This window comes from Neofelis nebulosa, chromosome 2, assembly GCF_028018385.1.
Source record: "Neofelis nebulosa isolate mNeoNeb1 chromosome 2, mNeoNeb1.pri, whole genome shotgun sequence".
Taxonomy (NCBI): domain Eukaryota; kingdom Metazoa; phylum Chordata; class Mammalia; order Carnivora; family Felidae; genus Neofelis; species Neofelis nebulosa.
Genome location: NC_080783.1, coordinates 58,827,760 through 58,854,028, shown reverse-complemented (window position 1 = coordinate 58,854,028; position 26,269 = coordinate 58,827,760). Strand labels below are relative to the sequence as shown.

At 42.1% G+C, this 26,269-nt stretch overlaps 1 protein-coding gene across 3 annotated transcripts in view; it reads right to left on the bottom strand.

Annotated features, from left to right (window-relative positions):
• Positions 1-7,397: 7,397 nt before the first annotated feature.
• CHN1 (chimerin 1) overlaps positions 7,398-26,269 on the bottom strand; it is a 204,738-nt gene continuing 185,866 nt past the window's right edge. For all 3 annotated transcript variants that reach the window (XM_058713484.1, XM_058713492.1, XM_058713497.1), the window contains 5 exons: positions 19,903-20,076; positions 19,067-19,144; positions 16,066-16,203; positions 8,968-9,073; positions 7,398-7,588 (listed from right to left, as the gene is read on the bottom strand). In XM_058713484.1, the coding sequence (XP_058569467.1) occupies positions 7,417-7,588; positions 8,968-9,073; positions 16,066-16,203; positions 19,067-19,144; positions 19,903-20,076 (668 nt within the window). In that variant the 3' untranslated portion in view covers positions 7,398-7,416. The remainder of the gene's footprint in view (positions 7,589-8,967; positions 9,074-16,065; positions 16,204-19,066; positions 19,145-19,902; positions 20,077-26,269) is intronic.

Below are 26,269 nucleotides of genomic sequence, written 5' to 3'. Positions count from 1 at the left end.
TAACAGCTTATTTTAAGATGATAACTGCTTAAGTTTGAATGCATTCCACAGCTCTACATTTTTACTCCCCCTTCCTCCACACTTTGGGACATCAAAAACAGTGTTCCTAGAATCTGGGGACAGAGAGCTGATGCGCTTGAACTTAACCTTCGTATGCTCAAATCGCCTCCTTTCTCACATAGTTTGCGTACAGTTTTTTTTTTTTTTTAATTTTTTTTAAATTTATTTATTTATTCTTGGGACAGAGAGAGACAGAGCATGAACGGGGGAGGGGCAGAGAGAGAGGGAGACACAGAATCGGAAACAGGCTCCAGGCTCCGAGCCATCAGCCCAGAGCCTGACGCGGGGCTCGAACTCACGGACCGCGAGATCGTGACCTGGCTGAAGTCGGACGCTTAACCGACTGCGCCACCCAGGCGCCCCGTGCGTACAGTTTTTAAAAAGAAACAAATTCTTCAATATTATGAATTTTCTTTGGTTAAAAAAATAAAAACTGTCAGGAAAATGTCCACTCCTAGGAAAAGGCATCCAAATGATCAGCTCAGGCCTTGATTTTTATTTTTTTATTTTTGGCATGGGCAAGGTTTGGCTTGTGCCCAAGTTGTGCCTGTAAACATATCAAAGGAAACTCACTGGTCTAAGATGGACACAATGAAAACCAAAAGATTTTTATGTATTTAAAACATTCCCAGTTTACAACATTTTACCTCTAGAAGGTCTTTTTTTTTTTTTTTTTTTTTTTTTACTGTTTTTATTTATTTTGCGAGAGCGAGGGAGCCTGAGTGGGGGGAGGGGCAGAGAGAGAGAGAGGGAGAGGGAGAACCCCGGCAGGCTCCGCCCTGTCAGCACAAAGCCCCATGCAGGACTCGAACACATGAACCATGAGATCATGACCTAAGCTGAAATCAAGACTTGGCCGTGTCACCCAGGCACCCCACTGGAAGGACCTTTTTGCCAATTTCTTTCAGTGAGTCATTTTCATCGCTAAACATGGCCTCCTCTGCTTTTTGTGTTACCACAGTGACATGGGTAGCCAAGTAGTTGTTTCAGAACTAGAAAACAGTTTCAGGATTTGTAGCTTTACTTGCTCTTACCTTCTCCAATAATAATTGTGACTGTATCTGGACAACAGTAAAACCCCCAACACTTCCCCGTGTTCATGAGAGCACCACAAACTAGGTCAGCAACATGGCACTTCATATTTCTTGTGTTGTTTTGTGCTGTTGGGTGGAATAAACAAAAAAAAGGAAAACAGTTCTATTGTGAAATATATTACAACTGAAAAGATTATTAAAATCTCTCTTCAGTGGAGAAACAATGTGACTCATAAGTCAGGGTTTCCTTACACTATATCGTAATGAATGAATCATAACTTTCAGCTTAGCTTTTCCTTGATTTCAAACATTTTTTTTTTAGTCGGTTCCACACCCAACATGAGGTTTGAACTCGTGACCCTGAGACTGAGAGTCACATGCTTTACCAACTAAGCCAGGCAGGCGCCCCTGATTATGTGAAATATCAGTTGATGTGAGATCCTTGTGTGAGATATAGGACTAATGAAATAATTTTACTTCAAAAAATTTTAAGCATTTGCTGAGAGGCTCTAATGACTTCAATAAGGTAGGAGAATGTTGAAACAAATGAAACCATAATAAAAGTATTAATATAATCTTTATTCATAAAATTGCTAGTTGGTCTCAAATAGGATTTGTTGTGTTATAACCTAATTCCTTGACTGTACAAACCAAGGAAAAACAACAATTTCAGTGTTTTTTCCTTCATTATTATTTGGTAAATATGAAGATTGTCGGTCGTTTTAAATGTTTTTTGTTTTTTTTTTTTTTGGAGGGGGGCTCAGTCAGTTAAGCGTCTGACTCTGGCTCAGGTCATGATCTCACCGTTCGTGAGTTCGAGCCCCACATTGGGCTCTGTGCTGACGGCTCAGAGCCTGGAGCCTGCTTCGGATTCTGTGTCTCCCTCTCTCTCTGCCCCTCTCCCACTCATACTCTGTCTCTATCTCTCAAAATTAAATAAACATTAAAAAAATGGTTTTTAAAAAAATTTTTTAATGGTTACTTAATTTTGAGAGAGATAGAGCATGAGCAGGGGAGGGGCAGAGAGAGAGGGAGACACAGACGTCAAAACAGGCTCCAGGCTCTGAGCCATCAGCACAGAGCCCGACGTGGGGCTTGAACCCACAAACCACGAGATAATGACCTGAGCCAAAGTCAGACACTTAACCGACTGAGCCACCCAGGCACTCCTGTCTGTCTTAGATAAATGGTGAGACTGAGCCGTCAGGTTGAGTCCATCTCTTGTTCCAGTCTGACCACGAACTGTGCACAAAACTGGCCAAAATACATGCACCTGGCTGCAAAGGACTGCTCACACTGCCGCCTAGAAGCAAGTGATGCAGGGAGTGAGGGGCTAGGGACCACAGCAGAGGACATGATGGGCTCCTTCGTGCTCTGTCGTCCTGTTCCACATCATGCACCTGCCCACAGGGAGGCAGCTGAGACCTTATGCTCTTGATGCTTCCAAAAAACTCAGACTGGGTATGTGTGAGGTCATTTTTGTATTTCCTTTTCCTATTTGTCAAATGAATGTTTACAGTCAACATGAAAGTATCCATGGGATTGTAAGAGTGTGGCTTGTGAACTCACGCCCCGCCAAGGCAAATACATCCATGCTGTCTTGTTTTAGCTTTCTGCTGACAGCTAGTGCTGAGGCCCATAGGAAATAAGATACTCAGAAAAAGGACACAATCCAAGTTTGACTAGGCCCAACAGACCCATTAAGTTCCTTGATGGTTCCTCGAGAATGGGCACTGATCTTGTTCCCAGGCCTAGCACAGTGCCCATCCCCGGAGCAGGCAGGAGATGGGATGGGATGAGGAGTTGCAGACGCAGGGCTGGGCTGCACTTGGAGAGAGCGTGCAAGTAAAAACCAGATCTCTAAAAATTAGAGAAGCTGATGGATCCCTGACAATGCTGTCGTCTTAGCCTTCTCCTGCATTCCAACACAGGGCATGCCAATCGAGGGCCAGAACTGCTCAGTGGTTCAGCGGGATTGTGATGTGTGATAACTAAGATTACTGTTACTTCAGCTCATGACAGGAAACGCCATCTACTTAACACACACAAATGGGAATGCCACACAGGTGTAGGTAAATCAAGTTATAAAGATGTTGAAAGAGTTTTACAAGAAGTTAGTCCAATGGGTGAAACACACAGTTGGGAGAAGAGTTTTGGGTGTCCTGCTTTTCCAATGTGCATTAAAAAATAAAAGCTTTTTGCTTTTTAAATCAAATTAATTTATTTTGAGAGAGACCGAGAAAGTGAGCAGGGGAGGGGTGGAGAGAGGGGGAGAGAGAATCCCAAGCCGACTCTGTGCTGTCAGCAGGGAGCCTGATGTGGGGCTCAAACCCATGAACTGTGAGATCACGACCTGAGCCAAAACCAAGAGTCAGAAGCCTAACCCACTGAGCCAGCCAGGTGCCCCCCTCCCCCTTTTTTTTTAATTTTAGAATGTGAGCAGGGGAGAGGGACAGATGGGTCGAGAGAGAACCTCAAGCAGGCTCCACACTTAGCACAGAGCCCGACGCGGGGCTCAATCAGACCACCCTGGGATCATGACCTGAGCTGAAATTAAGAGTGAGATGCTCAACCAACTGAGCCACCCAGGCACCCTCTTTCTGTGCTTTAAATAGAGTTACCAATAATACCTCATCAGCTGTGGGGCTGTAAACTCTAAAATATTTTGTTGAAAACGAACAGTGTTGGGACCCTGAACCTAATTTATTCAGAGGTGTTCTATTTGAGCTCACCGAGTAACCAGAAACATTTTGATAAACATCCGTTCTTCCACTTAGAAACATTTTAAATATCAGTTCCGTGAAGAATGACTTCCTCTGGCCAGCTGGTATAACTAACTGGCATTAAAAACTAACAGAAAATGTAGAGAAGGGAAATTGATTTCTCAATAATTTCTTTAAAACTATATATAGAAAATTGAGAAGAAATGGATCTTACAGGGCAGAGTACGGAGCTGCCAAATCTGTGGGTGATCAGAGAGGTTTATTGGTTCCTCCTTCACTCCAGGGGTGGAAATAAATAGTAACTTTGCATCATAAAAGGTCATGATGTAAGAAATCTCCCATTAGTCACAGAGAGATGTGTATAACAGATTCTGGTAATCATGGAGTCTGAGCTCCTCCTAAACCAGTGAGGAAATGTCTCTTTATTTCAAGGAGTGTCACCCAGCAGTCCAGGAATGCTCACAGATGATGTAGCTGCCGTTTGAATCTGCGTGTCCCGAGGGGATGAACCACACATTCGTGTCCTCAGAAACCTACTGTGCTTGTTCACAGAGCTGGTAAACGATGATCTTGTCCGAAGACTCGGTGGTTTATCTAAACACCTGCTTAGTATTTGCTCTGATCCGGCGTTGCTTGTGCTCCCGGTAGACCTCGGATTCTAACACGTGCCTGTCAGTTACCCTGGCGCGTGCCCATCCCCCGCACACACACACTGAAGGTCTGCCCTTCAGCCGCATGGAGAATATGCTGCTTTTGGTCTAAAATTGAAATGGGATTGATTCATCGGGTGCCTTAGAACCTCACAGTGCTATTCACACTTAACCCTGAACGCCCACGCAGTCATGTTGGGAGAAGGCTGCAGGGTGACCGCGGCACCTCAGAGCTCATTTCTACACTTACAAAGGGTGCAGGTGAGTTACATAGCATAATATATATAGATCCTTCTGTGGCCTTCTAACACTCGTTTGAGACCTCTTGAAGGCATGCACAGTGTTAAGTATTTCTGCTACCTGGCTCTCCCTGGGTAACCCGGCGGAATATTTTGTTTTAATCAGAATAAACAAATTTTCTCACAGAAAGGAAACAAAGCGCTTACTTGAAAGTCAACCATATCTGTTCCTTTGAGGAAAAGCACAGGGTGACTATATATCCCGATAGAGCATATTTCTTTACAGCTGAATGGCTCCTTTAAGAGGGCTTTGTCCAAAGAGAACATGAGCCACGGACACATAGCCATTCAGTAGCCTTACCCAATCCAGGGACAGACTTTCGTGATCAGATTTCTCTGACAAATGTACTTCGTGAGTCAAGGGCACCAACTTAAGTGTATAGTGCCTTTTAGGGGCCTCCATTTTAAGAAAGCTTCTATGTTACACAAATCTCTGTACTATTGTATGTATCTGATGTTCAGTGTGATATTTTCCCTGTGGTTGAGAAGGCAGCTGTGAGGGGCTAACTCTATTTAAAAAAAATTTTTTTAATGTTTGTTGATTTCTGAAACAGAGCATGAGTGGGGCAGGGGCAGAGAGAGAGGGAGACCCAGAATCCGAAGCAGGCTCCAGGCTCCAGGCTGTCAGCACAGAGCCTGACGTGGGGCTCGAACTCACAGACCATGGGATCATGAGCTGAGCTGAAGTCGGTCGCTCAACCGACGGAGCCACCCAGGCGCCCCCGTGAGGGACTAACTCTTGAACAACCACACTTTTCTGAACATATACATTAAAGCAAACTACCAACTTCCTACTATAGTCCAGGGGCACAAATATGGAAAAACTCCTGTCAGTTACCATTTTCTTTGAGATAGTCTTAAAAGTATCAAGGATTGAAGTGGCAAAACGAAAAATGTATCTTACATTTTTTACTACTTTTTATTATAATTTTTAAATCTATTTTGAGAGAGAGAGAGAGAGAGAGAGAGAGAGAGAGGAAAGAGGGGCAGAGAGAGAGGGCCCAAGCAGGATCTGCACGGCCACTGCAGAGCCTATGTGGGGCTCGAACTCACGAACTGTGAGATCATGACCTGAGCTGAAATTAAGAGTCAGATGCTCAACCAATTGAGCCTGCTTTTTTTTTTTTTTTTTTTTTGCCTAAAAAATGGCACTCCCCCCTCAACTCCCACCTTTTTTTTTTTTTTTTTCTCTACACATTTTAAAGCAGGACAGAACAGACAAGGAAACAGCCTGGAGGGAGGGTCATTAGTTCAAAGGCAGGCGGGTGGCTAGGCACAGTATCAGACCCCATCCAGGTTTCCTGGCATCTAGATGTACACAGACCACCCTTCGCCAGGCGTCTGGTTGCTGACTCCTCTCAGGAAGCCTGGTCAGCTCAACTGCGTGCTACGGCATTTCTGACAAACCAAACGTTTAGGAAGTCACTCTTTTCAGTCTTCTTTCCTGCTTCTGATGGCTCTGGAAGGAACGGCTGCCTGCCCTCTCCCCGTCCCCACAAACAGGTGAGAAAATATTCTAGCTTTCTGCCGAAGTATGCGAGAAGAAAAAATCCAATGAATAGGTATTTTAATTCTAAGCAGTTTTTAAGTTTATTTTTATTTATTTTGAGAGAGAGATAGAGAGCAAGTGGGGGAGGGACAGAGAGAGGGGAGGAGACAGAATCCCAAGCAGGCTCTGCGCTGTCAGTGCAAAGCCTGACCCGGGGCTGGAACTTACGAACCGTGAGATCATGACCTGAGCTGAAGTTACGAGTCGGACAGTTAATCGACTGAGTCACCAAGGCACTCCTTAATTCTAAGCAGTTTTAAGTTATTATTTTAGGAACTCAACACAAAACCTTACTCAGTATTAAATAAATGGCCAAATACATTTTCCCAAATATTCTCAACCATGGGGAAAAAGCAAGCTATCACTAGTTTTTTATTTCTAAAAGCCAAACTTAATACATTAATAAATGCATGCCAGGTAACACAAAATTGCAACTGAAACCCAATAATAACAGAAAATGCTCTGCATTGTACTTTTTTTTTTTTTTTTTATTGGTGGATAATTTACTAAAGTAACAAATCTGAAAACACATTTTGCTTTTGCTGGAAAGAAAGGACTATGTCAGAGAAGAACAGAGAGAAACCACAAATAAAGCATCGGAGGAAAGGAGGCTTATGTTATAGTCTATGGCAATGTAGCAGTCAGAGGTGCTGTTTCATCCATTTGTGTGCGTGTTTACAGAAGCGTCAGTAAACCAATGACATAGAACCCAAAAGCGAAGTCACGACAGATTTACTCTGCGAAACATGCTGAATTACAACCACAGACTACCCGGGACGAAGAGGCGGGTGCAGGCTTGTTGTCTCCTCTGTATGGGGTTCCCTTGCCAAAGAGGGGGCTAATCATGCAATAGCTTGAGTTTCTCTTAACATGATAAACACCCGGGATTACTAGAACTGGAGAGCATGTGTTCACTGTTTTACAAGGACAGCTGAGCGGTGCTACTAAAGCAACGGAAAGTTCCTTCATTTTAAGCTGGCTATCTGCCGTAATGTCTAAGCGAGAAATAAGTCAGCTATAAGAGCCAATTAAATTACTATAAAACATTCCTTCATCTGTAAAACATTTCTTCCCCCCCCCGCCCCCCCCGCAAACTAAAATTTAAAATAAAATGTCTTCGTTTTTGATAAGCAGCTCCACCACCAGTCTCTGGTATCGTATATCGTTCAACGCGGCCATCGCGTCTAGTTCTGGAGATCTCATAAGGGTCGGGCCAAAAACAATGCCGAGGTTCTCTGCATTCATAAGATTCTCCTTTTCGTGGAGGGTCACTCTGAAAAATACAAGCAAAGGCGCGTGCCTTCACGTAAGCCACGGCGTTCTGCACTGTGCTCGAGCGCTACGACAAAACCCAGGTCCACTTATCAACTCGTCCGCTAGCTCCTCTCTCTGTACTCCTCAACCTCCAAGCACGGACTTTCCTCAAAGCCGATTATATTAATAAGTTAAACTTCCGGTGATGATCGAAGCTCAAGTCTGAGTTCGTGTGTCAGGCTGTGTGGGGTCAGTTCTATCTGCGGATTCTATTGCAACGGCCGGCTGCAAGGGCTGTGTTGGCGAGTAGTGGAGAAGGGGCTGGGTTGTCTTGATTATATCAGCCCTCCTTCCACACTGGCTGCCTAGTCTGCTGAATTTGTGTAAGTTGAACAGTTTATTGAGTATCTGGGGAGAGTGGTGGCCACGGTATGAAGAGATGGCCGAGGGCATAGTATAAAGATTATCTGGTCGGCGAGAATTAGCATTCGCCTTCTCTTTACTGCTACAGCAAAGGCACAGACTATAATTTGGGAGCTATTCCTTTGCCTTAGCGTGAAGGCCTTAATTGCATCCATATATGAAGCAAACTTGAATTTGCAAGTGAAGTTGTAAGCATATTAAAAGTTTTAGCTCATGGTGCTTTCAAAGAGGGAAAACATGTAAATGTTAAAAGCACCATCAGTTACATATTCATTTCTGAGTAACTCATGCTGAGAGGCATACAAAATAGACGTCAAGTTCTGTCTTTTTTGTTTCTAATTAGTTTTATATTTTGAAACTCCAAAACCACTAAAACTTGGTCATATAATTCAAAACCGTTTGCTTCAACTGATAGAGATGGAGAGCGACAGAGCAGGGAAATGAAGTTCTATCACCATCAATGTATTTACAACATTAAACCAGACATAACCAAAATATTTTATTTTCTATTCCTCCCTTTACCCCTTATTGTACTCCATCATTTTTTTTATAGCAGTTTTCAGGGTTGGAGACCTCGATGCAATAGTCTAAAATCCTGTCACCAAGAGCGAAGTGCCTATTTTAGAGCAAGAAGGAAAGTGAGCCTTCTAGCGAGTTGCTTTGCTCTTTATTATGCTAATGCTAATGTCCTTACAGCTACAACCTTTTCTCTTTCCACACAAAAATCGCTGCATGTCCTTGGCAGAACACTAGTAGTTCTAACCTATTTGCAAACCTACACGGGAACTGCAAATCCGTTTATGTCAGAATCGAGTCTGCATTCAGCGCTGTAGCGCAGAACATTTTTAGCATTCCTTCCCAACCTGTGCATTTCTTTATTCATGCAACAATTTGTCCTTTCTTTCACCTTTGGTTTCACTTGATTCTTAACATTTGGATACAGTGCAAGTAGAAGCTTCAAAGTCTGTAACTTGCCTCTTTAGATGCGCCATGAGGTACCGCAGGGTTTCGCAGTGAGCGGGCGGCAGGAGCTTCAGTGCCTCGTGAAGGGTTTCTAATTGCTCATCGGGATCCATAATTTCTAAAATAGCAAGTTGAATACCAAGGAGAAGAACTTTAACGGACAACTGGTATAAATGGTTCACTGAATTCTATTGTTGTGGTGATCTTCTAAAACTGGTAAGAAAGGCTTTCTCACAGATCCTTGCCCACAGCTTTGGAAAATATTTTTAAGGTTCAAGTCTTGGATTTCCAAAAGGCTTAGTACCATTGTGGCAACACCATTTACTGGGACTTTTGGGGGCAGCACCCACTCGATTGTCTTAAGAGTCTGGTAACCGTGGAATTTGGACACTGGATAGATAGGATGTGACTATAAGGAACTCAGACACAGCAACAGATTAAAAACTCAGACATTTTGGGGCGCCCAGGTGGCTCAGTCGGTGGAGCGTCTGACTCTGGCTCAGGGCGTGATCTTGCGGTTCGTGAGTTTGAGCCCCGCGCCGGGCTCTGCGCTGACAGCTCGGAGCCTGGAGCCTGCTTTGGATTCTGTGTCTCCCTCTCTCTCTGCCCCTCCCCTGCTTGCGCGCTGTCTCCGTCTCTCAAAAATGAATAAATGTTTAAAAAAAAAAAGAACTTAGACATTCAAATGAAGTCATCTTACAGCATTACAGACATTTTAAGGGATGCTAATTTACTCAAAATATTTTGAAAAACCCTGTTCAGCAACAGTACATAAGCCACGCCACCCCATTGCCCCTTGCAGCCTTTGCCAAAGTCTTAATTGATATTGTTTTCTTTTTAAATGAGAAATGTATCATCCAGTATTTATTTCCTTGGTTTTAATTTACTTTTCTATAAAAAAGTCAAATCTATCCTCAGAGCACAAAAATATTCTACTTCGGACATTCAGGAGAATGAAATGCAGAATCTGAAGGCAATTCCAAATGTTTGGAGTGACAACAGGGTCCCTGAAGTAAATGTGGCTCTTCCAAAGGTGTAAACTTTAAAGGGAACAATCTTCATTTGGGCATTTTAGTTCCGCTGTGTTGGCCAAAAACCCAGCACACTCCTTTTGAGGTCGCAGATGGCGTGGAGTTCATCATTTCCATAATCAGAAACAACAGACATGTTTGTAATTCTGAGCTCTCAAAAAGAGCACCCTAGCACATTCCTGCTTCTCAAATGTCAGGAAGACAGGGTGCCCTTAAATGCTGGGTTGCAGGGCAACCGGAAGGGGACCCCAAACTGTTGCATCTTAATCAGGATAGCAGCCTTGAAATTCTGGAAGGCCGCATCTGACCACCAGTATCATTCAAGACACAAAACCGGGATTTCTAGTTTTCTAACTCAAAAGACAAATCCAACTCGATGGCAATGCACTGGAGTCAGGTTAAAACTTGTATGGGGCACCTGGGCGGTGCACTTGGTTGAGTGTCCGACTTTGGCTCAGGTCGTGATCTCACGGTTCGTGGGTTTGAGCCCTGCGGTGGGCTCCACACTCCTGGTGTGGAGCCTGCTTGGGATTGTCCCTCTCTGCCCCTCACCTACTCACACGCATGCGCGCGCTCTCTCTCTCTCTCTCAAAATTAAATAAACATTAAAAAGAGTGATATAAAATGAATGTGAAAAGTTCCTAGCATTGGTAGCACAGATCGATAAGCTTCAGAACATGAAGAGTGACTGAAGCTTTTTAACTCAAAGAAACTTCGGCCATTTTAGAATTTCTGCCCCAAGCTTATCCAGGGTTCCTGATTCTTTTCTCAGTAACAAACAATGTATTATTTGCCAGGATAATTGATGCACGGTCTTTGAAACTTTGGATCTTTAAAGAGTGTCAACTGATAACAGCAATACTGTATCAGATACTGAAATTCAATCATTTAATTTCTAGAATTAAAATTCCATTTACTATCAAACTATTAGTATTTACTTAGTTTTTTTTTTCTTTTTATCATAGGACTAATTGATTTGAAACTATACTGTTCTGGAAGTTGAAAAAAGACTAACATAGTTTCCTTTTAGTTTTCATAATTAGTCCTTGTAGGGAGAATCTTGAGATGGCATGAAATTAAGGACTGTGTTGGTGGGCTAGCAACAAACAAGACTCCCCATTCGTGGAGAGCTTACTTTCTCTCTCGGGGCATGGCTGACAGTAAACAAGGAACATGTATCTTCTGGTTTATACTAGATTAGAACAAAGCCAGTGCTGTGGGGAAAAAAAACCGAGTCAGGAGCACTGCAGGTGCTGGGGGATGTGATTTTAAATGGGGTGGTCATGACAGACCTCATGAGAAAGATGGTCTTGAGGGAAGACTCTCAGGGCGTGGGGGAATGACCACATGGAGACCTAGGGGAAGGGGTGCCAGGCAGAGATGCAGCCGTGCAAGGGTCCCCAGGGGCCAGAATGCTTGCGATGTCTGAGTAAAGCGAGAAGCCAACTGTGGCTGTAATGGAGTGAGCCAGATGGGGATGGAAGGGAGTGAGGGCAGAGAGGTAACGGGCACTGCATTGTGTCAGGGGCTGCAGGCTATTCCAGGGACTCGGCATTTACTGGCAGAAACGGGAAGGTTCTGAATGAGGCAGAGACGTGACCTGACAGACAGGGCTCACAGTAGCTCTCCTCTGTCCGCCATGTGGGAAACAGACGATGGAAAGGCAAGAGTAAAAACAGACCATTCTGGTAACTATTACAAAAACCCAGGTGACGAATGACTCTAGCTTAGACCAGTGGTGGCAGTGAAGGTAACGAGAAGTTGCTGGAATCTGGGTCTATTTTAACGGTAGAGTCCATAGGATTTCCTGATGAGGGAGGTGTGAAAAGGAAAAGAATCAAGAATGAGCTAAGCTTTGGGCTTAGGCAACTGGGAAGATGGAGCCTCCATTAAGATTATGGATGGGAGGGGTTTTGTGGGAAAGGTCAAGGGCTCTACCTGAGGTGTCTCTCAGATATCTAAATGATCATCCTGACTGTGGATTAATCCGGTGCTCAGGGAGAGGTCCACACTGGAGATATAAATCTGGGGACATATGACAAACTGCATTTGAATATACTGACATCAAATCAACACGGGCTCTTCCCTGGAGTTCGTTTCTTTTTTTTTCTACTTAAAGGAGTATTACTCATAATTTTTTCAGAGAACACAAATCTTCTGCCCTACGAAGACCACAGCATAATTTAAGAGAAAGACAGACAAAATGGAACGTATTTAGAGACGAACAGCATCAGCTGTTTCAAATATGTGAAAGGCTTGCTTGTGGAAGAGGGTCACATCAGGACCATCGGCAGCGGGAGTCGAGGGCAGGCTGATTTCTGTTGTGCACAAGGAGGCCTTTACGACGGTTGTATCTGTCCACTGGCGGCTGCCTACCAAGAGAGGCAGTGATCTTGCAGTTACTGGGTATTTCAAAAAAAAGAGTGTATCGTAGAAGGAAATCTAGTTAACGTGACCCTTTAGAATATCTAAAAAGTCTAAGATTCTATGGTTCTCAATATAAAATTATGTTTACTCATTTAACAAGAATTTATTGAGCACCTGTGATGTAAATGAAAGGACTGTCACAGGTGCTACAGGAAAATAAAGCGACAGAACTGTCCCTTGTAATGGGGTTAATCTAATGGGGCGGACAAGACATGAATACAGCCTTCCATCATGATGGAAAGAGTCTGTGCCAAAGGGCCAGGCGAAGTGTGACGGGAACACAGAAGAGAAAGTTGGCCTGGGGGCTGAGCGGAACCGAGAAGAGAAGAAATGGCCTCTGAGGAGCGTTTGGAAATGTGGACGTTGTGAGGGCAGGAACTAATAAGCATCTGAACCTGTGTCGACATTTAGTTAAAAGCTCTTTTAAGTATGTACTGCCAGTTCCTTGTAGAGACGTTCAAGTGCAAGAAGAAGAAGACTCAGCCAAGCGTAAGGGGTGAATCGGAGGCAGAGCGGAGGGGAACACTCGGCGAGTTCTCATCCCAGACCTCCCTTCAGGACACTTGAAGTTGCTTGGGACAAAGAGCCCTGGGTTTTATGGCCGAGTTCATCTGACTCACTCAAGACTACATGCTGACTGAGTCATCTTTTCTGAGATCTTCTGGGAACAGAGCTCAGAGAGTTCTCGGCCAGAGAAAGATTTCCACACCGAGTCCAACCAGGAGTTGGGTCCTGGCAGTGCTGTTTTCCTCGGGGTCAGGAAGTGTCCATGCATATGCTGGGTTACCGTGCAGCCTGGGAGAGGCACCTTCTACATACACCTTGTACTGTCTGTAGGGCAGCGATCCCTTCACTGGTGGGAAGAGGCAGGGAGGAAAAAGGGCTAGGCGGTCCCAGACTTCCAGGTAGTTCAAGGGGGAGTTTCCAGGATATTATGAAGATCTTTAAGCCCTTAAATGAGAGGCCCCAGCCTCTACCACCATTGTGTCCTTTGTTCATTCCCTGTAGCCACGCACCTCCAGCTTCCCGGGTGCAGGTTGTCTGAGGGAGGCTGCAAGAGTGGAGCTCAGACAGCTTTTGCAGGAGAAAGCTTTAATATGCACTCTGAGTTTCTGTTGGCAAGAGATGCTAATAAGTGCCGGGGAATCCTGAGACCTAAAGAACAGGCCCCAGGTTTTCTAAGGGACCCAGTGATAAAAAGGCTCAAGAGCAGGTGCACCGGGAAGGGTCAGCTAACACCGTGCATCATTTGGGAGGGGTTCCTGCCCTCCTGCCTTCCCTCTCTGGGCAGGTCTTCTGTTCCTGTTCCACCAGCGGAGCCAGGCAGTGGGCTGCATGCAGAGAGCAAGGGCTGTGGCGTCAGACAGATGTAGCTTTGAATGCCAGTGCCACCTCCGCTAGTGACGAGACCTTGGACAATTCACTTATACCCTATAACCTCTCCTTTCTGTTTTTTTTTTTTTTTTTTTTTTGAAGTTTATCTATTTTGAGAGAGAGCAAGAGAGACCGCACATGTGAGTGGGGGATGGGCAGAGAAGAGAGAATCCCAAGCAGGCTCTATGCTATCGGCGAGGAGCCCTATACAGGGCTTGAACTCATGAACAGGGAGATTGTGACCTGAGCCACAATCAAGGGCCGGGTGCTTAACCGACGGAGCCACCCAGGTGCCCCACGACATCTCCTTTCTAAAATGACATCGTGGTGGGGCACCTGGCTGGCTCTGTGAAGAGCATGCGACTCTTGATCTTAGGGTCACGAATGAATTGGAACCCCACTGGGTGTAGAGATAAAAATTAAAATAAAATATCGTGGCTATAAAGTGTGCAACGTGATTCCTGGCACCCAGTATATGTTCTATAAATCTTAGTTTCTCTCATCTCCCTTATCTACCTATAAAGATAAGAGAATGGCTGTATCTCTGTGTCTAAAGAATGGAACAGACTCTACCGCTGGAAGAGACATGGACAAGGGCACAATGTTCCATAAACAATCAGATCAACAGCAAACACACATAATAAACATTTATATAGTGTATGAGTATTATGCCACGGTTTTGGTGTCATGGAAGTCACGCATCAAAATAGGTGACACTGTAAGAAGGAATTTCTACCTTGATTTAGGAAAGTTTCTATCTTGCGCTTTGAAGAGCTCTCTAAAGTAGAACAGGGGGTTTGCTGATGTCCGACGGGGGCTGTTTCAGACACAAACCTCAGAATGCTAACAAATGTTTTGGAAGAATAATAGAGGCAACTGACATGGGTGTGGGGAAAGAAGGTGAAATAATTTGGGAGTCTGGAGGGCAAAAGGCCTCGAAACCCAGTAAGGAAGGCTTGGATGTTTCTTCTAAGTAGATAAAGCGGCTGTGTAGAGTTCAGAATGCGGGTCTGAATTACCGCTTTGTCCCCTGCTATTGGGGTGCCTTGGGCTTGGGCACAGAAACCGAGTTTTAATTTTACTCCAAAGCGACACGGGGACAGGAATTCTGTCCGCTTGAGCCCCCACTGTCCTGAGGATCGAGCAAACTAGGGACCAAGCAGCCCTCGGTGATGCAAGTGTGTGTCAAGTGCTTTCGACAGGAGTGGCAATCAGACTTCTCTCTCTCGGGAGGAAGCGTCTGCCCCACGAAACAAGAACCCATAAGCTCCCTCAGACGGTTTTCGTGATCAGCACTGAATACATCCCCAAATGAGAAGAGCTAAATTCCTACGGAGAGGATCTAGTCTTTCAGGCTCTTAACATGGAAATTTGTAAAAATCAGTGTAACTCTCATGGCTGTTCCCCGCAAGAAATCAGGTCTCCATGGAGCCAACCACAAAAATTCTCAACAAAAGCACTGAAGGGGAAAGTAAAAATTAGAACAAAGCAAGTCTGTACTTCACGAAATTTCAAAGTCAAAAAGTAAATCAGCGTTCTAAGAAAGTGATGTTATTATTTAAAGATCAAGACAACATATGGTTTTTAAGAGAGAAAAAAAAGGACAGAAATAGCCTATCTTTTCTTAAAAAATGGCAATGCCAACACTTAAAATCTGTTAAAAATTCCTTTCTTTAAAAAAAGGAAGTGTGAATTACAGGTATGATTTTTGCACCATAAATTTGGCAAATGAGCCTTTGCTTTTTCTCATTTGCATCTCAACTAGAACTTAAAAAATCACTTCTTGATCTAAAACAGTGTTCCTTAAAGTATGATCTACGGACCGATGCCAGTTTACAAACTGTTTGTTAATGGTCTGTCACAGGATATGTATAGAAATTGAAAGTAAGAATTTAGAAACTTTTATGAGCTCTGACAGTAACTTTTATGCTGAGCTGAATCTAATAACAAAATAGTTTGGTCCTGTTCTTCAATTTTATTTTCCTAGTTATTCATTTTTATTCTGCAGAAGCATTGGTGCATATCTAAGGGGCACTGGCATAAGCCTTACTTTGGTAAATGAGGGTTAGCACATTACAAAGAAGCTTCTGATGGCAGAAGTCATAAATAACCTACACTGGAGAGGAGTTCGAAATTTCTGTGAGTATATTAACCGAGGGGAGAGGCGAGGGGGAAATACGTAATATGCATTCAAGAAACTCAGCAGGAAAAGCAGGAGAAGTGATTACCATGAGGAGGGAGTCTGTCAGGTTATTGGAATGCGTGCCTTCATACTTACTCGCGGACTCTATAAACTTAGGGTAGGCGTCGTATGTGATGAGCGGAATTGGTAGATCCCTGAAGTACAGTTTCAGCGCACCAGTGATAATGTTGATATCTTCATACATGTTCACAGAAATATCCGCTTTCTCGCCGTCTTTGAAGGATGTTAAAAAGAAAAATAAGAGTAACTATCTGGACGCACAGCACTGTTTTAATAACACATTTTGTGTTATGGTGTTTCGAGATCATCAATGTGTCGGTTTTTTTAATATCAAATTCAGTGTGCCGATATATACAAGTGATCAATTTTCTGTGAAAAGCCAAATCTGTTTTTCTGAATTTTCTTTTCTGAAGTTACTTAGCTTTCCAGGTCTAATTTGAAGGGGGGGAGTAGGAGAGGGCTGAGATCAACAGCAGTATTCGTAAATTCCACGAGTACTTGAGAGCTCCTAGGGGAGTAATGTGGGATTGCTTTCTGTTTTTTAAAATAAACCTAGAGAATGTGAAAAATAACAACAGAGGCACTCCTAATGTACAAAAGGCCACCTTTGACTCACCCCAGGCTCCTGACACATGACGTCTGGATGTTGTCTGAGCCCTACGTGTAGGCACACAGTGAGAAGTATGAGAGTAAAACGAAACAAAACTTGAGAGTCTTGAAATAACAAGAGAAGAAGTTATAACAGAGAGGAGTATTTTAGGGTTGCTGGGCCTTAAGACTTCTTTTACTCTCCTGCATTTAGTAACTGGTTAAAATATCTGAACGTTCATCTACTGAAGATTTAATTAGTGCCGACTCTGAGCTACATCTTATACTAGGCTTCTTTTATTCCATTTGGCTTATGAACGAGTGCTAACCATTAAAAAGCAGCCTCACCCCTACACAGATATTAGAATGGCTAAAATGACAACTGATGACAAATGCTGGAGACGATGCAGGGGCCACAGGAACTCGACGTTGTTGCTGGTGGGAATGCAAAATGGGACGGCCACCTGGGAGGAAAGGCAGTGTCTTACATGTAATCCAGCCATCACACTCCTAGGTATTTATCCAGAGGAGATGGAAACTACTTGCGTCCACACAAATACGTGCACACAAATATTTAAGCCACTTTCATTCATGATTGCTAAAAACTTGGAAGTAATCAAGATGTCCTTCAATAGGTGAATAAACTGTGATATGCCCAGACAAAGGAATATTATTGAGCAACAACAAGAAATGAGCGATCAAGCCAGGAAAAGGCATGGGAGAACTTTCGATGCACATTGCTAAGTAAAGGAAATCAGCCAAAAAAGGCTACATATCTTATGATTCCAACTCTGACGTTCTGGAAAAGGCAAAACTATGGAGTCTGTAAAAAGAACAGCGGTTGTCAGGGGTTCAGCGGGAGAAAGGGAGAACAGGTAAAGCACAGACGATTCTTAGGGTAGTGAAAGTGATACCTTATAGTGTGACACCATAAGGGTGGCTATATGACATTATGCATTTGCCAAAACCCACAGAACTGTACAACATGAAGACTGAACTTTAAACTACTGACTTTAGTTAATGTATCAGTGTTGGTTCATCAATTGTAACAAATGTACTATATTAATGCAAGATGTTAATAGGGGAAACTATGGTGGGGGGAGAGGAACGAGAGGAGAGGTTATATGGGAAATATCTGCACTTTCTGTGAAATTTTGTTAACCTAGAACTAATGTTAACCTAAAACTGGAACCCTAAAACTACTTTAGCAAAGTGTATTTTTCTTTAAAGAAGCCTCTTTTAAATGTGAAATACCATGGCCTATCAGACATTCACACTCCAGTGTGAATTAGATCACCAGTATCTGTTTTTCAGACTTGTGTTGAAATCACATACAATGGCAGTGCAAATTGGGGTAGGATGCATTCTGGGAGGAAAAAGCAATTAGATCGCTCCACTGGGGGATCTTGGGGAAGTGTACAGGTGCCTAAAGACCTGGGGAAAGGGAGAGGAGAACATGAAGGCAGAAGAATTATAAAGACAAGTTATCATCTCTATCAAAACTTTTACTCAGGAAAAAAGAAAGAATGCTGGTATTCTCTCCTGCCACATGGTTCCTATTTCCACTATCTATTATTTTTTTTTTTTATGAAAATCCAAATTTCAGATGTCCTGTCTCATTATAGGGTACATGTCCAATTTTGGGTTTGGAAAATAAAGTCACCAATCTTATAGTTCAGCTACATGATGTGTTAAACTGAATTTGGAGGTTGATCTGAGAACCTTCTACCATTCAGCTAATTTTTTCTATAGTAAGATAGTGTATTCGTTGTATATTAGTCCACTCTCCTTTCAGTTCCTGCTCTCTAAGTCCTAGCACTTTTCAGGGACTCGACAAGGACAGGCCTCAGGACCTTTGCACAGACTCATCTGTTGCCAGGGTCTTTACATATCCTGTTTCTTTGCTATTCAACCATTATACGGCCAACTTCTGTACTTCTCTGGAAAGCCTCTTCTGATCTCCAGCATCCCCCAACCCCACAGACCAGGTTAAGTTCCATAGTTACTAATACTTTCCTTTATGGCATTTATTAAAATAAAATCAATAATGATTCTGTGGTGGGGGAATCTAAGTCATTATACTGGGTCTCCACTCCATCAAATATGGTGATGGAATGCATGGACGACAGGCAGTTAGGTGGGCCAACTCCAAACTGGGAAATCTGAGATCTGCAATCACTTAGATTCCCCCAACCACCCTGCCCTATTTTCTCCATGGTATCTGGTAAATTTAATTGCTCTGTATATATTTTGAGGAACATGGACCAGCCCTGGATGCTCAGATACTGGTAATATAGTTAAATTTTATGTTTCTTTCTCACCTTGAAGTGTAACAGTTTAATGTAGTAATAAAGTAAAATTACACGCTTTTTATTTGGTATAATAACCGATGATTTAGACAAATAATGAACAGAATAACATAAGAAACTGTGCCTCCTTGGCAGAGAGCATTGTTGTCCTAAGTTAACGGACATGCTAAAGAACATACCTCTGTCAAAAGCCATCTTGACATCTTCAATTAAGTCACTGAATCCTGATACTCGATACAGACCTTCAGAATTAAGACCTGTAAAAACAGAGCAAGAGAGCTAATTAGTTTCTTTGGAAATTATGTCTTTCCTTCTTCAAGTTTTAACTTCTTCCCATACTTCAGGCCAGGCAAGTAATGTGTCAGAAAGAATGATTAAATGTACTTGTCTAAAAACCTCTTCACATTTTCTCCTAAAATAAAACCATTTCACTCACAGACTTTAAACTCTGGCTTACTGTTGCCTGAATATCTGTAATCTGGCTCATCACTGTGTCTAATTAGATCAAATACGTTGAGTCTTCAGGGAAATCATTCATCACCTCAATTATACCATAAATTCTTTTACATAACAGAAGACTAAGATAAACCATATTAATAGGCCTGTACCAGTCTTTCCCAAATGGGAAAGAATAATTAGGGTGCAGTTCTGTTTTTTGGTTTGGGACGGTCTTAATAGAGCATTTACACCTTTGCTTCTTGGACCTAAGAAAAATGTAAAAAGTGAAAAATGAATTGGTATCTACATGTCAACTTTTATAGACAAGCATCATCATTCATAAAAAAATATTTAAGCATATTTCCTAGAACTCACTCAATGTACCTTAAAATCATGCTGGCGAATTATTTGTTAACTTAATTCATTTCAGACTTTCAGATCATTTGACATCTGAAATCCTCTCCCTCTAAACTTACTGAAGAAGACAACTGGGTTATGCCATGAGGTACCCAGAAGGGCATCAGAACTTGCATTCATGGTGAATTATGAGTGCTGAACCACACCGGTGATGCCTCACCTCTGGATTCAATTTCCCTGATGCACATGTCCACCACCATTGGCCGCTTGGTGACACGGGCTTTCACGAGAGTGGTAAGGTCACAACTGTATACCTTCTTGACATGTTTCAAGTCTGGCTTACAGTCGTTTGGGACCATCTTGGAACACTGCTTATGAACATTCAAACCACAGTCTAAATGAAAAATATAGAAAGGAAAAATTCATCAATGTTTTCAGACTTTTGAGCATTCTGGAGTGTTTAGTTTAGCAAAAGACACTCCCACCATCCAGCTTGAATTGGGCTTTGAAGGGGACTAGCTCCCAACAGTTTCTGAAGAGTGGAAAAACATTCTTCCCATCTTTTCTTTTGGAAAATTTTGGTTTTAAGTCAGAAGACGAGAATTCTAGCTCGTGCTTCATCATTTATTTGCTGTGTGATCCCAGGAGAGAACCAATTCAGACAAAGTGAAATTAGTGTTTAGATATCTACAAAATGCAGGCGACTAAAAGTTATCCGTTTCTTTAAACTTACACAAAATTATATTTGATGTGGGATACAGAATTCCATTTTAATATATTTGGTATGAAGAGAAATCAGACCTCCAAAAGTAAGAGCATCCCAGGGCCCTCTTAAAATTGTGCTACTCATATTCCTATCTGTTCATAACCCTGTAAATAATAAATTTAGTGGCTAGAAATAGCCACAGTTATTGTCTTAATATTAGCACCAGTTCACTGATGCCAAGCACTATTCCAAGTGCTTTACATTGTTTCCATCAAGCTCACAAAACTCTACGAAATAGGGATCGTCATTCTTCTCATTGTATAAACCTGATGAAACCAAGCACAGAGGTGTTATGCAATTTACCTACGGCCGTGCATTTGGCATGCAGCGGAGCTGAGATTTAAGCCTACGAAGGATTCAGGGTCCACGGGTTTAGCACCCATACCACGTTGCCTCTATTGAAGTTTGTCCTCTGCTTTGTAATTTTACTGGGTTATCGCGTCGAAGATGCCAGAACTCAAACATCTTCTAGTGAATATTTTGAGACCTTTGGTTGTCAACAAGAAGAGCGCAGTGGAATTTGAGAAGGGACAGAGGAATACAAATATCTTGCCAAATTAGAACGAAGAGGGGTAAATCACAGCTGAGTAATTAAATAAAAGAGATGCCATCTTTAAGTTTTTAAAAACATAACTCATTGGTGGTTTTCATAAGAACTTGATGCTGACCTCTTGTAAATCTGATGCAATTATATCCAGGTCTTAATGACACCAATTTGAAAATCTTACAGTGACGTGACTGCTGCCTGCGGTCACCGGGCGAGCTTAGTTTTGCTTGCTCTCTTGACAGAGAGGGGAGCACCGCATTTACCTCGCAAAACTGTTAATGGGCCAATGCATTCAAGATGCTCTGCACGGTATAAACCATGAGACAAACGTTGGTGACTATCATCATCATAATGACTTGGTAAAGCCGCAACCTTGTTAGGTAATGGCAGGAACGATAAAAAGAGAGGTAAGGAACGTTAGCTGAAAAGTCATGCCCGGAATCGTTCTTTCGTTAACTATGCAGACACTGCCAAAGTGCAGTGAGAACTCAAGGCCGGTGGTGACGCTGAGTCACTAAGGGAGTGCATCTCCACCTCCTATGTGCAACATCAGGCTAGGTGTAGAAGGAAACTAAGTTTCTGCACAACTGTGTGTAAGGGGGCAGAGCTAGAGACGGCATGGCCAATGCCAACAGGTGCGTGAACATGATCATCACTAGAGAATAACAGCTGCTTCTCTGAATACAGAAAGGCTTCCAGAGCAAAGAGTTTGATCTGTATTATCTGAGGAAATGACCGAACAACATTCTGCAATAGTTAGACAATGTCCAAATGACTGCACGACCCCAAACCCCAATTCCTCTTTATATCTGTTAGCCCCAGATAAGATGTCTGACTCAATCATAAGGCAAATCAATGGCAAAATGGCCACTGAAAAGACCTTCTTTCCCCTGAACGCTGTAATGTTTTATATAACCTCTAAAACTTAGATCTATGATCTACTAGCTATGTGATTTCAAGTGAGTTACCTTTCCTATGTGTCAGTTATGTAAAATAGGAATAATATTTATTATTAGCTCTATTATCCATTATTAGGTTCACGTAAGGCTCTCATATTAGTATATGTACTTTCTGACACGGAGTAGATTAGAAGTGTTTACCAGGACTATGTTGTCGTTGTCATTATTTAGAAGAAGGGAAGTTTTTGAGAGGCCCTTTCTACATAGCGCCCCAGGGTTTGCTACACGGTATTGTCATGATCAGCTTAAGGTCAGAAGCTAAGTTGAATTCTGGGCCGGTTCTGTTTGTCACATGTGAATGCGAGGTCCTGAAAAGGACCTGGGTGACTGGAGTTATAGCTGCTTCCTCATCTATACTGTTCGGATACATTTCATTACATAAAAATGTCTCTAAAGAAGTACTTAATTTTTCTCTGCTTTTACCAAATTTGAGGAGTTTTCAGCCACTAATTTTTCCAGTATTTTTTCAGTCTCTCTTTACCCTCTTCTGGGACTTCAACAACACAAATGTTAAATCTTTTGCTATTTGGCTACAGGTCTCTGGGGTTCAGTTCACTTTTTAAAGTCTATTTTCTTTCTCTTGTTTGCGTTGGATAATTTCTATTGATCTGTCTTCAGGCTCACCAATTCCTTCCTCTGTCTCTGGTATTTTGAGCCCATCTGGTGAGTTTACTGCTAATAAAGTTTTCAGTTCTAAAATTTCCATTTTACAGTAGTTACTTTTTTATCTTTATGTTCTATTTCCTATTTATCACTTGTTTCAAGAGTGTTTGTAATTGCTTGTTGGAGCATTATTATGATAGCTAATTTCCTTGTCTAATAATTCCAACATCTATGTCATCTCAGTATTGGTACATCTGCTATCTTTTCTGATCCGAGTTGTGATTTGCCTGGTTCTTGGTATAAAGTGTAATTCTGAACTGAATCCTGGATATTTCGAGTCCTCCAGGACTCTGGTTCCTTCCATTGTAGCTGATAGTTAACCTCTTTAGATTTAGAATGCAAGTCCTGGCTCATTTTTGTAGGCCAGGGTTCAAATATCAAACTAGTTCACAAAGCCTCTGTGATGCGACTGCAATGCTATTCTGCCTACCCTACTTGTACGTCACCCTAATGGCAGGACTTTACCCCACATTCTGGGGAGGGAGAGGACGACCTCCTAGTTACTGCGGGCTGGAGACGGAAGCCAGGGTGTGCCCAGAAACCTGGTTGAGAAGGAATGCCGTAGGCATGGGAGACAAGAGCTCTGATCATGGTCTCAGCTGCCTCATTACTGCAGGTCAGGATGAAGACAGGGCTCTACCCACAGGCTTGGGCTGACAGGGTGCTGCTCTTACTACAGGGTGGGGATGAAGGTCCAGGTCCTACTCACAGGCTGAGCCAGGAGGGGTACCTTCTCTTCCTGCAAGGTGGTGCTGAAACATAGGGCTCCACTCACAGACTGCCAGGAGAGAGGTGTACCCCTGTTATTGTGGGGGCGGGGGTGAAAACAGGGTTCTGCCCATAGGCAATGGCTGCAGCAGCAGCACTGTGGCTTTTTCATGACGTTCACCTCGAGAAGGGCAGGAATGGCTAAAAGATGTCTGCCCTGGCTGGCCTACCCTTTTCCCAGGGCTTTGGCTAGGAAAAGCAGGCTTTACTTGGGATTATTTTGTGTCTGTGCTTGTTGGCATTTATGGGTTGTGAGCTTCTCTAGATACATGGGAGGTTAAATAAAAACAAAGACCACCAGGAAACTTGCTGCTGGGTTCCTTGAGTTGGCCTGCCTGCTTTTCTCCACTTCCAGAGTCTTCTGATAGTTGAAGTGTATGTATTGTGTACAGGGTCTTTTGTAATTATTGCGAGGAATAAAACAAAACATATGTGTTCATCTTGTCCAGAAGCAAGTTCCGGAAGAACTCCTACATAGTATTTTAAATGTATAAAAGTCAGCAAAGCTTCATAATTTAATATTCATGTCGATGTGCCTTGTACTCTAAGTGTACAAAGAAGTGACAGATCCAGTTGAAAAGGGCTGTTGGTAACAACCTATCCCAGTGTCTTTACTGGACAGACAAAGGCAACAAAGGTCCAAGAGGCTAAATGACTTGTTCAGATTACTCAGCCAGAAAGTGGTAGAACTGAGATGCAACCTTGGCTTCCCGATTCCCAGCCCGCGCTGCTCCCACTGACTGATGGGTGCCACTTTTCACCAGCAGTATATCATGCATTCTGAGAGACGGTTTCAGCACTGAAGATGAATTTGCTATTTTCAATCTCTTATTCAATAATGTTTATTTTATCCATTATTTGTCGTATATACTTTTTAAAAGACATTGTTGTATTTTACTGTTATATATGTAGATATATGTACATAGATGGCAAGGACTTTTTAAATATCAGTGTACTTTTATTTAAGTTTTTATTTAAATTCTAGTTACTGAACAGACAAGGTGACATAGTTTCAGGTATACTGGATAGGGATTCAGAGCCTGGAGCCTGCTTCAGATTCTGTGTCTCCCTCTCTCTCTGCCCCATCCCCATTCATGCTCTGTCTCTGTCTTAAAAATAAATAAAACATTAAAAAAAATTTTTTTTAAAGCAGAGATAAAACCTACCCACTATACTTTGTTTTTGTCATATTCTCTCCCTATGTATACACTCTACATGGAAAACCATTAGAAAGCAAAACAGTAAAATTCTGATGCAGCTATACAATATCAAAACATGAATGGAACTAGTGGTCTGATATTAACACCAACTTTTTTCCTTTGAATATCTGGAGCTATCTACCACTTTTAAACATCAGGTTCCTAAGATGATTTGTGACTCATTGGAAAGTGCATCAAGTGATGATTGAGCTCAGATTTAGGAATTCAGGAAGAGGGAAATGTTTTGTAAATTGATATTCTTTCTTCCATTTGAATAAGATTAAACTATGGGACAACATATTCTGCCCAATTTTAGAAATAAATTTCAAAGGCCACATTTTTGGCAGGATTGGTTATGAAGTCCGTCAGACGACCAAAGGACAGGGCAAAGTCATGCAAATAAAGCCTCTTTATACCCTTAAGTCGTGGTGCAATATACCAGCTCTGAGCTTGCTCTGAAAATCCCTGCTGCAGGGACTGGCAGTATGTCAGTATTTCAGTTTGCCATTAAGACTTTATTTGGTTATCATACTTATTTATTAAAGTCATGTAACTCCTATATAGTTCCATTTCTCCCAAGGAAGCTCTACACTATAAACAACAACAACAAAAGTCCATAAAAGATCGTTTCATTTGTCGCATCTCTTGGTTGAGTAGGTAATTTTTATGTTACAATTAAACCACATTTCCCCCTCCCAGTCCTTCCAGTTAATAAGCATACACTAAACCATATGAAGGAAAAAAAGAAAAGATTCAAATCACATTTTATTCTGTCCTTTATAAATGCTCTATAAATTACTTAGACTACTAACTTTAAGCTACTCTCAGATTTCAGATTTCCTGGGGCTTGATTTCTCCAAAAGATATAACATGATTTATATCTAGAAGGCACAAAAATCTATCTTTTGAAATAAATAGCTGATATTATTTATACTGATAGGATTAAGGGGAAATGTTAATGTGTGTTTTGAAAGGAAAGATAACTTCTCATTCTTTTCTATGAGTGTTTGTATATTATTTATTTTAAAAATCTTTTTTTAAGTAATTTCTACACCCAACATGGGGCTCAAACTCACTACCCCAAGATCAGGAGTCATATGTTCTACTGACTGAGTGTTCATATTTTTAATAATTACAAATAAAAGTTTTATTCTAAACCCTATCTCTTAGATGTCCCCCCTCCCTGACTCCCCATCTAGGAAAAGTGGGAATAGTCTGATTCTAATATGTATCAGAAGTGATTATTTTTAAAATTTTTTTATAATTAATTTTTAATTTACATCCAAGTTAGCATATAGTGCAACAGTGATTTCAGGAGTAGATTCCTTAATGCCCCTTCCCCTTTTAGCCCATCCCCCTTCCCATAGCCCCATCAGCAACCTGTTCTCTATATTTAAGAGTCTCTTATGTTTTGTCCCCCTCCCTGTTTCTATATTATTTTTGCTTCCCTTCCCTTATGTTCATCTGTTTTGTATCTTAAATTTCTCATTTGAGTGAAGTCATATGATATTTGTCTTTCTCTGACTAACAGAAGTCATTATTTTCATAAGCAAAATTAAGGAATACTTTGCTCTTTGGGATATTGTGAAAATATCGCTACGTGAAACTTCTAGGCAAGTCTAATCAATTTCTCATTAGCTTGTAAGGACAGACAGAACTTTTTAGGTGCAGCCAATCATAGGAGT